Source organism: Hyperoodon ampullatus (assembly GCF_949752795.1).
Source record: "Hyperoodon ampullatus genome assembly, chromosome: 5".
Taxonomy (NCBI): Eukaryota; Metazoa; Chordata; class Mammalia; order Artiodactyla; family Ziphiidae; genus Hyperoodon; species Hyperoodon ampullatus.
The window spans coordinates 73,965,269-73,983,107 of record NC_136918.1 but is presented as its reverse complement, the minus strand read 5'-3'; the positions used below and the strand labels follow the sequence as shown (position 1 = coordinate 73,983,107).

The window sequence follows — 17,839 nt, the reverse complement described above, 5'->3', positions numbered from 1 at the left end:
GCACCCTGGCCTAGGCCCAGCGTCCCATCTGACTGCTCTTCCTTCCGTGAATAAAGCCCTTAGAATTAAAAACATATATACTAAATTAAACAAGCTGAGATTTAGAAGCCCTTCGATTGAAAAACAAAGTCTTTAAAAGTTTATGGTAAAATTTCCCGTACAATCACGTTTCCAAAACCCCTCCTACTACTTTATTTTAATGAAACATTCGTTCTCTATTGTGGAGGAACACCTGCAGGCTTTTGAGCATCCCCTTCAGGAAGTGACAGCCTTGGCAATGCAGGTGGAGGAGTGATGTCCACTCCGCTGGTCATCAAGTGTGGTCACTTAGCAGATGAGGTGGGCGCCCTGCCCAGCCTTCCTTGTCCCCGTGTCACCCCGGAACACCCAGCGCGGCCCCCTCCCTCTGCCAGCCGGGCCCCAACCCAGCACTGCACCAGCTCCCGCCGCGGCTCCAACCGGGGGTTTCCTCGGTGGCCCCCGCACCCCTGCCTCCTCACCACGCCTGACCTCGTCCACCTCTGCCCCCCTCAGGGTCTGTGTGTGGCCCCGAACCTGGCAGCACCCTGCTCGTGTGACAAGGTGCACCGGGACGGTGTCAGGCAAGACCCCATCGCGGGCTCTGCAGGTGGAGCCGTGAGAGGGGCTCCAACACGGGTGAAACAGGGCTTCGTCACCTCCCAGGTCCCGCTGCTACAGACGCGCAGAGTGTGCGTGTCACAGGATCTACGCTCACACTAGGCCCCGCACGGGCTTCCGCCCTTGTGACTGACCGGAGGCTCTTCACGGTATCGGGAAGTCGGCTTCACCACCGTCACCGCTGCCTCGGGAACACGGCGTCCAGGGAGCTGGCCGGCGCCCCGGGAGCTGCCCGCCAAGAACCTCGGCCACAGCCCTCCCTGCTGCCCGTCAGGCGGCACCGCTTTAGCGCGAGGAGTGGGACAGCCCCCCGGAGAGCTTGGCTTCTAACGTGTTTGGCACTGAGACAGTTCTGTGTGTTGTGTCAGGGGACACGAGCCCTGCGGTCACGGGGACCGACCAGGACGCTGGGCCAAGCCGCAGACCTGCCGGGGCGCGTAAGTGCCTGGCCGCGGCAGGGGCGCTGGCCATGGACACGGAGGCGCCGGGCGCGGGCGTAGCTACTGCCTGTAGAAGCAGGTGCTTCAAGAGCCCTCACCGCGGGTTACACTCAGCATCTTTTAGGCTTAGCCGTTTTGGGGGCGCCATGGACAAGGAGACACTCCCATTTAGGCGAGACTTAAGTCCCGTCAACTTCTCAGGGTGAAGGGGAGTTGGGTCCCCAGAGACCACGCCCCCCTTGGAATCACCCTTAGCTCCCTTGAGAAGCCTGAACTTTCTTCCTGGTCAGCCTGGAAATAATTCTTTAGAAGCAGCACTTTCTAAGGAATGAGTGACCAAAACGTGGTCTGCCAAAGACACGCATTCGAGCAGCAGATTTCAAAGTGACTATTTCTAGAACTAGTTCCTGTCTCTCAACGCTATTTTTCGTTTCTCCTCAAAACGAATGCCTGCAGCCAAGAGGCTCTGCCTGACGCCTGCAAGGAGCCAAGCCCGCAGGCCAGGCCCAGGCCCCGCCCTCCCGGCACTGCCCAGCCCCTGCCAGCAACACCCTGCTCATGCCAGGCGGGCGGGCTCCGGACGGGGTTGTCCCTCTTCACAGGACTTTTCTAAGACAATGCACACCTTCCTCAGGGGACCTCCCGTGCCACCCTCCACTATCCGCTGCTTCACCCCTGTTCCCAAGTTCCGCTGCCAAAGGCCGGGTCTAGGTGAGGCACGCAGCTCGCTGGGACGGACTCCGCAGGGCGTCGGGGGGACGTGTGGGCGGAAGCCTGGGGCCTACCTGGTCCCTCAAAGGGCAGGAGTTTGGAGGGGACGGGGTCGGCGGCGCTCAGCGGGATCAGGTAGAAGTCCTTGACGTGCCTGCTGTTGTTTACCACGACGCCGAAGCGGCCGCGGCTACTGAAATAGGAGTACAGAGACATGTAGGCCACCTCCTCCTCCTCCGTCGCGGGGTGGAAGCGGATCAGACACAGCTCCTGCAACAAACAGAGGGCGGGGAGCATTGACCTGCGGCCACTCGGAAAGGCAGCCCCTTCTCCTTGCACCTAAGCCCCAAAAGCAGGAGGGAAGCGAGGAGAGAAGCGACCAGCCCTGATTCTGACTGTCACAGCCCTGCTGCCCAACACATCAGAACAATGAGCTGCTGAAGAGGACACAGGCCCGAGTCTCAAGACTGCTGGGTTTGATCTTGGTTTCGGAGGACTTGCTTTAAAACTACTTAGCCCCACCGTCCTCAATACAGAGCCCACCTCCTGGGGCTCTCGTACTGATGGGGTACTCTGTGTGCAGGGCCAGTCTGGGGCAGCGTCTGACACAGAGCTAAGTGACCACTAAGCGTGCGATGAGCTGCCCGCAGCTCCGAAACGGGAGGGCTGAACTAGACCAGGGTCGTAACCCTTCTGTGACCCCAGTGAAAACCAGAGCCCCTCCCCCAAAGAGCACTGCACACGCAGACACACAGCTGCGTCCGCATCTCAGCGGTTCACAGACTCCAGCCCAGCCACCTCCCCCGACCTCTCCTCCATCAGCTCAGACAAGAAGGGACACAGCATCTGTATTTCTAACTCTGAACCACACATGCGCTTTCACAAAGCTTCCACCGTCATGCTACTCAGACCCCCCTTCACAGGTTAGCCAGCTATCAACTTCAACGTCCACCTGCAAACATCTCACCAACTAGAGACATTTCAAGTATTAACGCGCAAGATGAGACGTCAAAAAAGAGCCGTGGGTAAACAAACCCCTTCTTCCTTGGGTGCAGAGGTCAGACTGTGGGCAGGTACCTTAGACACCGAAGACCTGAGTTTGCCGACGTAATCCCAGACTGTCTTCGGGGCAATCCGTCCGCCGATGTGAATTGTGTCGGGCAGGTCCTAAGTGAAATGAGCTCTGATTCAATGGCCGGTGGAACCGTGGCCGTCACAGAGACAGACCCCAAACTACCCGAGATTCACAACTAAGACAACTGCAACTATCCCAAACACAGCGGCAATAACTGTGTCAAATGTTGCTTAGTTGACTAACATCCGGAATTATGAGTGACCAAACCCAAGGGTGGTAGGAGGATAAGCTTCTGCTAAATAGGATGACATTTAGCAAAGTGTGTTACTGTTGTCTTTTAGGAACATACACATACAGGAAAGATCCAGGTATGTCTCAGAAGAGACTGAGCACTCTTTCTTAAGTCTGAAGTGCTAGTGCTGTTTCGTTAATTTTGAAAAATAAAAGACCTGTCACGTGTGCCCCTCCACACCAGGGCAGGTCACGCGTGTCTGGCCACACCTGCAGTGGGCACATGCACACCCAGCTTTTGCACAAGCTCTAGCGGAACAGAGGGAGAAGGAAGACAAGCTTCAGCTTTTTCAGAAAAGAGGGAGGGTCTGATTTCTCATTTCAATTTTCGCCACTGTCCAAACTGCGTAACCTGCTGACTCGGCCCGGCAACCCTTATTTTGCCTTCAGAGGTGCTTGTGCGTCCAGACACTCAGCAGGAAGGTGGTCACACGCCTGACTCCAGCGCCGGATCAGAGTGCCTTTGGAAAACGCGCGCGTGCACGCACATGCACACACACACACTTCTCTCCCTCCTGGTTCTAACCTCACTGAGATAATCAAAATATCCAGAGACAGGAAACGCCTTAGTGACAAACTTCGCTACACTCTGCATGTTAATGAATCCTTTCCATATGGTGCTGAGTTGAGACAGAAAGAGGGTGGTATCTCCTTCTGGAGGGGACTGGGACTCCGAGATGCTGTAAAACAGAACCACAGAAAATACGTGAATCTTTCTCTGCCCAAAGAATCCCCAAGATTTATTTATTTATTTATTTATTTCACGTGTTTATAAAAGCAAAGTGAATTCCTGCAAGTTTTGATAGCTTACTTTTTCAAATTAATTACCTTCATCATAATGATATGAACACATTCTGGTCAAAGAAATATAAACTATATAGGCAATAAACTGGATGGCTGTAAATTCAAATTCCAGTTTTCAACAACTATATGTCTAAGGTGATAATTAGTCATCCTAAAACTGAAGCTTTAAAAAAACGCCTTTCTAAAATAGAAAATTGAGGAGAGTTGTATATCTGGGTGGATTTCTGAGCCGAACGACTGAATCACTCATTACTGCTCCTTCTCTTCATCTGAAAGAAAGGCCACAGCTCAGCTGCTCAGACCACACACGGGGGCAGCACCTGATGCTTGGCGACGGCGGGACCGACAGCAGGTATCTGGGCTCGGGCAACGTGGACGGCTTGACCAAGATGGACTTGGGCACCGTCACGGAAGTCGGCAGAGGCTTTGGGACATCCTGTCGGGGCTCTGCTGGGTGGGCGCTGCCTGGGCGGGCTGCCGAGGGAGCCGTGCCCGTGCTCGGCCTGCCTGGTGCAGTCCTGGGGTCTCGGCCGGACACCGTGACTGTGGTGAGCACTGCGCCGCCACCAGGGGCCGGACAGGGGGCGCCTTCCAGGGCGGAGGGCTCGGGGTGGCCATCCCCTGGAGGCACCGGGAGGGACTTTCCCTCCAAATGGGCGCGAGCAGGGCTTTCCAGGTCTGGCTCCAAGGTGTTTTCAGGCAGAGTTTCTGGGGCCGCATCATCGGCTGAGCTGAGAGCAGGCTCAGAGGCAGAGCTGTCACGCTTGGACTTTGAGTCCTCCTTCTTGGCACAAGTTGACCACTTTTGTCTTTGCGGAGCTGGCTCATCTTCCGACGATGGAACCTGACCTGGAGAACAGAAGGCAGGCCTTCATCATGAAGTCCCACACATTCGAGAGCAAAGGCTTCCCATGGGTAGACAGACGATCACTGCTTTAAAACAACAACACTATAAAGGTAGGGGCTCACTTCCTAGGCTTGAAGAAACGATTCTAGCCTTTCCACTATGTGACTTGGTTTGAATGCAGCCATCCTGAGAAGGGTCTCCACAGTCTCCCCCCAGATCTGCTCACCTGTGCAGATCTTACAGTTCCGGTCAAAGAGGTGCGTGCGGTGCTGCCCGGTCGTGTTCTGCAGCGTGCCGCCGCCAAGGCCCAGCAGCGGTACCGCGCTCCTCTCGGGGGCCGCCCGCACCGATTCTTGCTGTCCCTAAAGCACAAGAAGCAGAGGAGGTCATTTCTTTTCCAGCCCCTCTCCAAATTAGCAGCACCCATGGAAAAAACATCTCACGTGATTAAGAACCACTGAAAAAAGAGGAAAAGGACTACTGAATACAAGTCCTCGAGAAGCAATACAACTACACACACTTGTGTCAGCTCAGTGTCTTGCCCAGTAATTCAGGCACCTAACAACGCCTGGAACGGGATCATCTTTGTCAATTCTCGTGAGCACTGGAAATCCTAAACGCTTACATCACAATCTGATACTGGCGGAGAATCTTCCATATCGGGAATAGTTTCCGGTTTAACGGTCGGCTTCTTACTCTCATTATGCAAGTTAGTTCCGGACTCCATCACCTAAGATGAAAAAGACAGACAAACGTGAACCCTTAGCCCTTCTTTCCCAAGGGGACTCTCTCACGCCAACAGGCTATTAATTCACTCTGGGGTGGGGTTGGGGGCGGCGTTGGTGTCAGGCTTCTGGCATCCGCAGCCGCCTCTCCCGTCGGCACACACAGGATTGGACGATCTCTCTTTCCACATGGAAAGCCCTTTGGAGACAAGTTCTTCTGGCTTCATTCTCACAAGTTTTGCCAAAGAGATTTCTTCACGCAGAACACGATGCAAGAGCCCCTGTAAACAAACATCTCTTGTTCACTCGTTCAAAACCCTCTAAGATACTAGAGAGGATGTGGAGGTGGGCAGCAAGGCAAGCCCCTGCCCCGCGGCAGGACGAGGGCCCGGAGCCTCCCATCGATGCTTGGAGAACAAGGGCCCTGAATTCGGGCAGCTCATCTCCAGTATCCCACCGCACTAACCCTGCTACAAAGACCACTTCACAGAAAACACAATTGACTGAAGAAGGTACAGTGTTAGGGACAAAGGTAGAAGAAATCCCTTCTGCCAGGGGGTTAACAAGGCGAAATGGAAAGTCAAGAGTATGTGCCCTGCTTCTAAACACAGGCAAGAGGTCAAGAGGCCGATCCAGACAGCGTGGGCCCCGGCAGGCACACAGGCGCGCAGGTGGCAAGAACCTCAGCTGGCGAGCGCCTGGCCCCACGGGAACAGCATGCCACTCACCCGCAGCCGCAGGGGGACCCAGTGCCCTAACCCAGGCCTGGGCAGCCCCTGGCCAGGACTGCCCCCGCTCCTGACGGTCGGACACGCACCTGGTTGTTGGGGTCCTTGAGGTTGAACATGAGGCTGCGGTACTTGCTCTTGTACCGACTGTCTGTGACTCGGAACAAGTTAAACATCTCCTTCTCGAGGTGCAGTGCAATTTTTCCTACTTCATTTTCTGTTATGATTAAGTCATCGCCGTCAGTGACTCTAGATGGAATGAAGAAAGCCCCACGGTAACTGCTGCACTTACCATGCCACATGGGATCTCAGCTCCCCAACCAGGGATGGAACCCCGGTGCCCCCTGCAGTGGAAGCGTGGAGTCTTAACCACTGGACGCCAGGGAAGTCCCACATGGGACATTTTTCATAAACAGCAGGGCCATCGTGAAACAACCACCCTTTACGTGGAAAACTTTCCACTTTAACAGATAAGAAACAAAGTGGAACAGCCCACCTTTTCCACAAGATCTCCTTCAAGGAGCGTCGTATGTTTTGCCAAATTTGAGAATTTGGCTGTGACGAGGCGGGGCGCGCGGGGCCCAGGCATCCCGGGGCTGGAGAGGCCAGGGGAACCGAGGTGGTCCCAGGCTTCCTGATGGCGCCCACCGAAGCAGTGGAGCTGGGGAACTTTCTGGAAGCAGACGTGGCAGCAACAGGTGCCAGCCTTGCCTGCTTGGCCGAGGGAGCGCTGCCCGAGGGGGAGGGGGCAGCCGAGAGCCACGGCCTCTTGGGGATGGTGCCCTTGAACCCCGGTGGCAACTTTTTGATGGCCGGTTTGGCTGCCGCCGCATTTACAAAAGGAGGGGACTTCTTTGGAAGGAGACTTCTGGGCGAGGGTTGCTTGAGGCCCCCCGAGGAGCCTGGAGGAGCCACCTTCTTCGGCACCGCCGCCACCGCCGCCTTGGCCTCTGCGCGTCTGTCCTCCTTCACGGCTGAAAGGAGAGGGGCTGCTTAGTGAGGCAGGGGTGCAGGGGACCCCACACAGCATGTGCACCCGAAACCAGCAAAGCTAATAACCAGGCATCACTGTGAGACAGATTTAAAGAGGATTTTTAAAGTAACTGTTAAATTCACAAAAGGAGTGTAAACAGGGCTACCAGCAACATTTACGATACTGAATATACTTTGTTTCAGAGAGAAATGCTTTAGTATTAAAACTTTTACTCCAACCGATAAACCAGTAAGCTATCAAAGGCTTGATTTGAACCGTTAGCTTAGCTTGGAACTCCAAGGCCAAATTTCGCTGTATCAAGAGAAGGCATAGATTTCAAAGACCACTCGCATGGAGAGTCCCAGTGCAGTTTTTGGTGAACAGGAGCTTAGAAACTCTTTCCAGGGTGGATCAGACACATTCTCTTTGAATGCATATCCAAGCCCCACCTCGGGGGCCCTTGGGGCACTGGAAGGACTAGCGAGAGTCCACCCTGGGGTTAGGGGCTCACAGGTGCTCATCGTCCTCTTGGACAAGAGTCAACTGGACACGGTTAATAAATATAGAGAATGTTGGCAGAGAACTGCAACATGGGGGGAGACCAGTTACTTTTACACTAGGAGCTCGGTGGCAGGAACGCCACCTGCTGTCATTCACGTTCCCATTCACACCCCTCTAGTAGCAGCTCGCTATTGGGTAAGACAGTAGGTTAGCACTTTTAATGCAAACAAGGATTACAGCCCAAAGCCAAAATGAGAATCTTTATGCCAGTACTTCGCATGGACTGATTCCACTTAATCCTGTATCAGACCATCAGAATTACAGTCAGAGGCAAGCAAGGAGGTTCATCCTAAGACCAGTCCCTCGGTCTCAGGGGCGGGCGGCCCAGCAGACGTCCATGGGGAGCCGTGACGGAGAGCTGGGGCGTGTTCCCAGATGGCCCCGCTCAGGCCCACCGCCCAGAACGTCTGGGACCCAGGGCAGAACGGGGTGGGGGGGGCAGGCAGGTCCAGGGAGCAAGCCAGGAGAGCACAGGGACACCACCTAGGGCCACGTCACACAGGACCGACGGAGAAGCCGCCTCCCCAGGCGCAGGCTTTTCTCAAACTACCCACAGCGCAATGAGCCCCCACATGCTAAACAGGAGACTTCGAGGTGCTCTAGCAGCCTTCCGATTTTACGCAGGGGTTGAACACCCACCAATGCCAGTCGGCTGCCGGTGCCTCTTGCAACTCTCCTAGTGAAGCAGGGAGAAAATCTGAAGTCCGGGGACAGAGGTGAGACCCTGTCTACAAATAAGGCCTGACCCCACAAGAGCCCCCAAGGCGTTCACAGCCTACACCCTGCGTGACCATCCTGGCCAAGGGCCGAGCGCTGCCCTCAGGACTGCCTTCCTCCAGCACTGGTCAGGCCAGTTCAGCCACAGGTGTTAAAAGCCCAGGGACCGCAAGAGTTTTCCATTTCATAGTACAGGTGAAATTACCTATGTTTAGAAACGTTGCAACAGCGCTACACACATCCAAAACTTAGAACCGTGTCAGAAGTACTTCATTGTCATCAAGCAACCATCCTGACTGCAAATCTCCTATTTTCATCTCACAGAGCAACCCCCCAACCTTATGTCCCCTTGTCCACGGTGTCCCAATCACTGGCCCCACGTGTGCCGGCACCCCCGGGCTATGCTGTCCAGGCTTTCCCAAGACCACCTGCTCCCCGCTGAGCAGCACGCTTGTGCTCTACATCCACCCTGCTGGCTGTCACCCACGTCCCGTCAGCAAGTCACAGCTGTCTGACAAAGGACGAACTGGCCACGTCATAGGAACTAAGAACTATGTTTCTACGTATATTATTCATCAGCTCAAATCCATATTCCTAAGGCGCTACCATACCTCAGTACATGGAAACTTACCTTTACCAGCTCAGCCTTGGCTAACGGGGTCCACAGCACCGAATCCAGGCGGGGGGTGGGGGGAGAGACTGCTAGAGCTTAAGTTAAATGAAATGGACAGAGGCCCCTCTTCTTGGGGGAAGGAACGAGAGTGGAGTGGAGCAGGACGCGGCGCCAGCTGTGACTGCCAGCAGGGGAAGAAGGAACAAACCCGTCCGGATTAAAATCGAGTCCTAAAACCAGCTCACTCACTGACTTTATACGAACTTTGCTGAGATTATTTTAGTAGCACACTTTTAAGCAACTCTAAAAAGCTGGCCTAAGGGGCTTCCAGAATTCTCAATGAGGCACCCATGATGGGGCCTCAAACAAATCTTATCATGTGACATTTACATTGTTTCAAGTGAGAATTCCTGTCAACTCCGAACACATTCACTCCCTAAGATCAACGCTCCTACTGGTCTAACCGGTGTTTTGTCTCATTCAGGGAAAACAGAAGCCAGGAGCTTAATTTTAGGACATTCACAGTACAGGTGATTAAAGTGACCTGCTATCCAAGAGTGGTAACGGTAAATGAACGTACTCTATTTAAAAAGCAGGGGATGGCTTTCCTTAACCATTGTGCGGCTCTTCTAGAAGATTAGCTGCTTCTGGCTTTTAAAAGTCAACTTTCATTATCCCTCACCTGCGTCTCAGAGCGTATGTAAGTATGATTACAGAAATAAAAAGTTGGTCAAATGTGGAAACTGGTGGACCCCAACAAGTCAGCTCTATCCCTCTTCTACTTGGAGGAAAAATGCTCAAAACAGAAAACAGTTGCATGTGGTCCCACCGTCAGCTGGATGCGGGTTAGCTGCTGCTGGAATGGCAGTGACACCATGTAGTGCCAAAGCGTCTGACAGCGACAGAAGCATTACTTCTGAGTAGAGCTAAAATCACATTTGCAAATTCTTCATCCAAATTCCCTTTTAACTGTATTATGTGTATACATTCACAGAAGAGCAAGGCGTAAACAACCGACCTCGAAGCGCCAGTTCTAGAACAGGACAGCAGCCCACCAACCCCCGGCAGAGTGGCTCCAGCAGTGGCAGGGCCCCCAGTGCTGCCAGCTCGAGGCAGGGTGATCACCTGCCCACGTGCCGGACAGAGACGGCCTCCTCGGAACGTACACCCAGTCTGGGCCATCCCGGGGGCTGCCGATGGGGAAAAGAGTGGCCCGAGTTCCAGGCCAGGTGCTGTCTCGGGGAGCAGATACAGGAGGAAAGGCTGGCCGGTGGCCAGGCCACCGCCCCACATGACGTCGTTTCTGCTGGGTCTGGCCATTGGTTTCTACTGGAAACGACTTGTTTGTGGTGAAGCCCGGCAGGAACCAGGCAGGCCGGTGCGCTCAGGGACCAGCAACAATCTAACTGGCTAACTTCCCAGTAAGCATGAAACTGGGGGCCTTGCCACACGGCAAGGTGGGCCATGCTGCTATGGCATTGCTGGCCACTGGGTGGCACTGGTGGGCCTTCGAGGGGACAGGAGGAAAAGGGAGTGGAAGCTGTGTTACTGGGAGCAGCCAGTGCTGTGCAGCACCACAAGGAACCGGCGCCTGGCAAGAGCCGAGTCGCACCGCACAGCACAGCATCGCGCGGCCCGCGCCCACTCACAGCTCAGTGACAGCCGTTGCCGGGGTGGGCCCTCACAGGGACCACTGAGAAACCCTGAGGGACGGTCACTGCTTTATACCTTTTGTCCTGCCCCAAAGAGGTGCCAAGTTACCCTAAAAATCCCCAGATATGAGGCTTTCAGTCACACTGACACGGTGGGGGGTAGTGGGGGAGACACTACTCAGAATGATTGGCTGTAAACGCCAAAGGAAGCGAAGAGCTTCTGATGTGACCAGGCGCCAAGCAAGCCCTCGTGGTGCAGGTCGGAGCGTCCCCTCCCCCCCGCCATTCCCACAGGGCCCCAGATCCACCCAGGCTCAGTGGTGAGGCCGAGGCAGCTACCGCCACAAGGCCCGGGTAACGTAACGGGACCAGCCAGGGCTCAGAGGACACAGTGGACCAGCGGCAGGGGTTGGGGGGAGTGGACTCTGCTCACTGTGACATCGGTTCTAATTTCAGCTCAGCCTGACACGTGTACGAAGACGCTTCTCATTACAACTTTGTTTCTTGGCTGTCAAGACTTTAGTGTGAAAATTCAAGTAGCAAGAGAGAACCATTTTACTTTTGTGCCTTTGCTTAAATAGTTTGCAGTGAATTATTCCTGTAGAAGTTATGCTTACACAGAAACAGAGACAATCCCCACCCAAGACTTGGGAGGCCTGATCTCCATCTCTGGGGCCCTCACGCCAGCTGCCCTCCATCGCTAGGGGTCTGTATGTGGGTCCACAGCCAAACTGCCACGATCTGGGGCTACACAAAGCTTGTCCAGATTGACTTTTTCTTACTGATGTGCAGTATTTGAGCGACTTACACCTCAAGAGAGGTGCACAGAACCGGCCGTAACAAGCTTGCAAAAAACCAAGTACGCCTCCGGAGGCAAATGGACCCTTCCTTCTTTTCAGAGTTTCACAGATTTTGAAAACCAAAAGCCAATTCACGTTGGACTGGTAATATATGAAAAAAATGGTCACATCATCCTTCAGCACGAACCACGAGAAGGAAACGGGGCCGAGGCTGTGTGTGAGGCAGGCGTTCCACTCTCCTGTCTACGCCAACTGGACTGGCGGGGACTGGCCGCCAGACCTGACACTCAGCTGCAAGTAGAGCTGCTGCTTTCCCTCATCTCCAAAACCCGCCAACAGGCACTTCACCACTTTGACAAGGTTCAACTTTAACTGTTATCTGTGCCTGCACCATCTGCTACTTCAAGCAACATGATGGGGTCGAGGGCGTGATAAGACTCTGGGGCACAGAGCCCGCGGCACCTGCTGACCCCGGCGGGTTTAGCGGCCGTTACCTTTGTGCTCGTCTTGCTGACGCCTCCAGGTGCACGGCAACGCCCCGACCTTCGCTGACAGAAATCAAAGTGGAAACCCTTCTTCTCGATCTTCCAGGTTTACTTCTTTAACTTTCAGAAGGTAAGACTATGACTACGTGCACGGTGAGGTGCAACACGCAAAAAATCAAAAACATTACTTTACAGCTTCAAGTGTACCTGAGACTCCTACACCGTGTGGGAGGGTTTACAGCTGCATCTTCAGAAAGATCCCTTGGGACTCGATGCCACCTAAGGGACTCTGCCGCGGGACCGTCTGTGAACAGTGCCACAGGAGATGCAGAGCCCCAGAGGCCACATGAAGGCCAAAGGGCAGGTGAGGTGAGCAGGACCAATCCTGCTAGAAACTTCTACCCCGACCCCCCGCTAAAGCACAAGAACTAAGGGGGGCAGCCAGGATACATCTGAGGGTCTCTGTCAGAAAAAGTACATGTACATGCAAAACCTTCCCTGCACTAATTTTCTGAACAGTTGGCTATTAAAAAAAAAAAAAACCTGTAAAAAGTGAAACACTTGTATACAAGAGAATGCCAATGACCAAGAAAATTCCAGGTATTTGGATAACATTAAAAACAGCTGTCAAGGTAAATCCTTATCAGGACAAGTTTTGGTTCTCTCTCCAAATGGGGGGAGCAAATTGGTGAGATGTACAAGGCTGCTTTGTCCCCACCCACATTTTTTTGCCACTGCAGATCTGGAAGAGACAGAGACAAACAGCTCGTGTAGCTGATAAAACATGCCTCTCCCACCGTTCCATTCCTACCAAACACCCCTTGGTCCAGGCAGCGCCCCCCATCTATGTCACCATGGGGACCTGTCTTCTCTTACTACCTGTGAAGCGTGCTCCCGGAACTCACACCACCGATCCCTGTGAAACCCGCGCCCCCAGATCCACTTCGCCACAGCACAGGAACCGGACATGTGGCACACGGAGACCACGGGGCAACGCTTACGTCAGGGCAGGATGCTAACACATCACTGGACCTGGGTGCACAGGTTCTGCCAGGGGTCCCCATTTCAATTCTCAAACCTACATGGAACTGCAGAAATCTGATTTCCCAGTCAAAATTTATTCAGGTCCCCAGAGTTTCAAGTCATCTCGGAGCCATTTAGGGAGCCCCCAACATGGGACCATGTACCTATGCCTAACACAATTCCACTTCCAAACCCTAACCAACCAGGGCCACTTTAGAAGAACATCTTCAGCCCTCTTCGTGCCTGTGCCTGGACAGTAACGAGAGGCGATGAAGAGGAAACGAAGAGAAACCATGAGGAGGACTACGAGACACAGGGACCTGGGGGGAAATACAATGGCAACTGTTTCCCTAAGTTACACTGTTTTTGTTTTCAGAAACTCTGGAAAACAATTTAAAAAACTCATCAGAGAACAAGTGGGTGTTAATCCCATCACTGTGAGGACCTTAAGATCTACTGACTGCCCCACGAGAGAAGCAGGTCAGAGCCTCTGTGTAGCAAGGTCTTGCCCACGATGCTCAGGAAAGGCTGCCCTGAACCCACAACCCAAGGCCAGTGCCAATGGCCTGGGAGAAGTGGGGTGGGGGCAGAGCACCTCCAGGGGCCGCACACTGGCTGCCTAAGGATCCACCCAAGACCTGACCCGAGTCCAGGGCAACAGGGAAAACGCCCCCTCCGAAGAGCTGTCCCGGCATCACCTGCACCCAGAAACATATCACGCTCTGCAGCCAGGGAGGCGGCTGGGGGCGTGGTGGGGGTGCAGGGCTCTGCTGAGTGTGTGCGGGGGGCCCCCTCCCATTGTGCCTGTGTGTGGGGACCCGCGGAAGGTCCACAGCCACTGCCACTGTCAAGTAATGGTTTGGGGAAGAGGCAGAGGCACAGCTGCTACTCACCGAGGCTCAAGTCGGGTGTTGACCTTCGACCTTTTACACTCCTCCCAATCATCTTTTGGGAAGAGGACATTTCTGGGATAACAGAAAATGATCAGAAGCAACTAGCTCAACAGCATGTCCCTTATGCAGGCTACAAGCTGTGGCTATCCATCCACGTACTTCTGAGACGTAAATGTGCTACAGTCATCAAGACAGTGTGGTGCTGGCACAAAAACAGAAAGATACATCAATGGAACACGATAGAAAGCCCAGAGATAAACCCACGCACATATGGTCACCTTATCTTTGATAAAGGAGGCAGGAATGTACAGTGGAGAAAGGACAGCCTCTTCAGTAAGTGGTGCTGGGAAAACTGGACAGGTCCATGTAAAAGTATGACATTAGATCACTCCCTAACACCATACACAAAAATAAGCTCAAAATGGCCTAAAGACAGAAATGTAAGGCCAGAAACTATCAAACTCTTAGAGGAAAACATAGGCAGAACACTCTATGACATAAATCACAGCAAGATCCTTTTGGACCCACCTCCTACAGAAATGGAAATAAAAACAAAAATAAACAAATGGGACCTAATGAAACTTCAAAGCTTTTGCACAGCAAAGGAAACCATAAACAAGACCAAAAGACAACCCTCAGAATGGGAGAAAATATTTGCAAATGAAGCAACTGACAAAAGATTCATCTCCGAAATTTATAAGCAGCTTATGCAGCTCAAGAGCAAAAAACAAACAAACAACCCAATCCAAAAATGGGCAGAAGACCTAAATAGACATTTCTCCAAAGCAGATATACAGACTGCCAACAAACACATGAAAGAACGCTCAACATCATTAATCATTAGAGACATGCACATCAAAACTACAATGAGATATCATCTCCCACCAGTCAGAATGGCCATCATCAAAAAACCTAGAAACAATAAATGCTGGAGAGGGTGTGGAGAAAAGGGAACACTCTTGCACTGCTGGTGGGAATGTGAACTGGTAGAGCCACTATGGAGAACAGTATGGAGGTTCCTTAAAAAACTACAAATAGAACTACCAGATGACCCAGCAATCCCACTACTGGGCATATACCCTGAGAAAACCATAATTCAAAAGGAGTCACGTACCAAAATGTTCATTGCAGCTCTATTTACAATAGCCCGGAGATGGAAACAACCTAAGTGTCCATCATCCAATGAATGGATAAAGAAGATGCGGCACATATATACAATGGAATACTACTCGGCCATAAAAAGAAACGAAATTGAGCTATTTGTCAGGAGGTGGATGGACCTAGAGTCTGTCATACAGACTGAAGTCAGTCAGAAAGAGAAAGACAAATACCGTCTGCTAACACATATATATGGAATTTAAGAAAACAAAACGTCATGAAGAACCTAGGGGTAAAACAGGAATAAAGACACAGATCTACTTGAGAATGGACTTGAGGATATGGGGAGGGGGAAGGGTAAGCTGTGACAAGGCGAGAGAGAGGCATGGACACATATACACTACCAAACGTAAGGTAGATAGCTACTGGGAAGCAGCCACATAGCAAAGGGAGATCAGCTCGGTGCTCTGTGACCATCTAGAGGGGAGGGATAGGGAGGGTGGGAGGGAGGGAGACGCAAGAGGGAAGGGATATGGGAACAGACGTATATGTATAACTGATTCGCTTTGTTATAAAGCAGAAACTAATTTAAAAAAATGCGCTGGGAAGGTGGTCAGTGAGGAGGTGATGTGCAGAGGAGGGGGGTGGGGCAGAGGGAAGAGAAACCCGGCCTGTGAGCAGAGCCACCACCTCCTTGAGGCCGGGCTCCCCGCCCCTCCACCCCAATCTTCCCTCAAAAACCGGGAAGTCAGAACTGGGGATAAGTAAGCACCCACCCCTCCCCCAAACCCCGCCAGCTTTCCTTTCTCACTGTGCGCCCTACATCTGACTCCACACTCCGAGCCTGGGGGCAGTCTCCCGATTCTCGTCCACAGACATGGAAATCAACTGAATTGAAATCAATCACCCAGGGTTTTGTGGCTACACCTCGGTTTCCCTTTCATTCTGTCACGTGCCTATAACCAAATGAGAACATTCAGCCCAGGATTCCAACATGACGGCTCCCCACCCATTCACAGCTGGGCGATGCTTATATTTAGGTCCACTCGTAACCCCTGTAGAGGCACTACGGTGTAGAGGTGCTACAACTTGATGGATGTTTGCGACACGTTGTTAGCATGAAGTTCTTGCTTCAAACAACCTGAGGTGTGTTGAGACTCATTTTAATACAGCAACTGGTTAATTCTATATTTAACCACTCACTCCAAAAATCCAAAAATAAATACACAAATAAATATGTATAGAAACATATACACACACAGTATTGCTTGGCGGTTTACTTGCAACTCCATTTCTTAGGTCTTGGGTCATTTACATTCTCAAAATGCATCTAGTTATGCAGTCTTCTAACCACACTACATCCACGAGGCCTTCCCTCAGGCCACTGGCCTAAACAGCCCGCTGAGAGGAGGAAGCAGCACGTGGCTATAATCCTGGAATTTAGGGCCATTTAACCTCTTGTGCTTTTAAAAAAAGTTGCAAGAGTATAAAAGAGAGCATAAATAAAAACACAAAATGACCTTAATCATAGAAAAATAAGAATAAGATGTGCCCCAGAGCAATTTAAATTTCTAAAATTTAATTTTGGAGAATGAGCTGAGAAAAAGAAGAAGGAGAAAAGATTCAAGTTGCATGATCTCATCTGGGATTGCAAAGGTCTGTCTGAACTTGAAGCCTGGGTGGCATGACCCAGCAGTGCACGCCAAGACTCCTGGCCTGGGTGCTGCTCAGAGTGGACAGACATTGTGCTCACTTACTTTCAAGCACGGGAAGCAGGGTAAACAGCCTTCAAGACTGGCATGTGTGTTTATGTTGTGTGTAGTATGTGAATTGGACATAAAAAAAATTCCGGTTCGGTCAAGAATAATATAACTCCTGCAAATCATGCTTCAGTTGAAAATCAGCTACAACACTACTGTGCTAATAGTAATAGGTTCCCACAATATACAAAGAAGTGAGGGTCACGTGTGCTGGGAGCAGACCGTGTGGAAAGGCCCCCGCGTGGAGAGCCCACGGCGGTGACGGCGCAGTGGTGAACACCTGGATGACAGCGGACCCTGAGTGCCGGGCAGCGCGCCCCCTTGTCAGATTCTGCTGAAGATACTACACATACTTACCAGAGCCTGATAATAAAGAAAAGCAATTAAAGACATCAGTCGTCGGAGGTGAGACATTCAGCAACGGGGCTGGTATAGCTTTTTGGAAACACGGACAGGAAGTCCCGACAGACTAAGGATGGGCACGCGGGGCTCAGGTGGCCTCCTGGACTTGGGCAAGGGCTTTGATCTCTGCAGGTGCAGCAGAAAACACGGCTAGAACTCCTAGCTCTGGACAGGCCCGAGTGCACGGCCGTCCAGAAAGACCGGGAAGGGTCCAGAGCTCCCCCCCGGGTGATACATACATTTATACAACAGTGGCGGCCAGGGGGCGGCAGTCTTTTCTGGCTTTACTGCATTGTACTTGTGGTCGCTGGCCCACGACGGCGTGCTGCTCTCACAGGGCGGCTCCTTAGCGAGGACCTCACTCCTTGGAGGCACCACCGCCACCTTCCTCGCTGTGTTCTCCTTCTTGTCTGGAGCCGGTCTCTTGTGCACAGAAGAGATTTTAATGCCTGCCTGGATAATCAGTAAAGCCCCAATCATGAATGAGGTCAGAAATTAACCTTTGCGCATTTCACTCTGCAGTGAGGGTCACGACTCAATCAGCTCCTGGACCATCCTAAGCCCAATACACTGCATCTGCTCAGCAGAGGGCTTGGCTACTC

General features: G+C 52.4%; 1 protein-coding gene across 1 annotated transcript in view; it reads right to left on the bottom strand.

The window, feature by feature from the left end:
• LOC307053764 (death-inducer obliterator 1-like) overlaps positions 1-17,839 on the bottom strand; it is a gene marked incomplete at both ends in the record, with an annotated part of 28,698 nt that overhangs the window by 6,251 nt on the left and 4,608 nt on the right. The window contains 10 exon segments of the mRNA XM_079705246.1: positions 1,865-2,060; positions 2,868-2,957; positions 3,683-3,836; positions 4,281-4,809; positions 5,034-5,169; positions 5,433-5,537; positions 5,697-5,813; positions 6,350-6,509; positions 6,757-7,234; positions 17,477-17,690. Of these exon segments, the coding sequence (XP_079561372.1) occupies positions 1,865-2,060; positions 2,868-2,957; positions 3,683-3,836; positions 4,281-4,809; positions 5,034-5,169; positions 5,433-5,537; positions 5,697-5,813; positions 6,350-6,509; positions 6,757-7,234; positions 17,477-17,690 (2,179 nt within the window).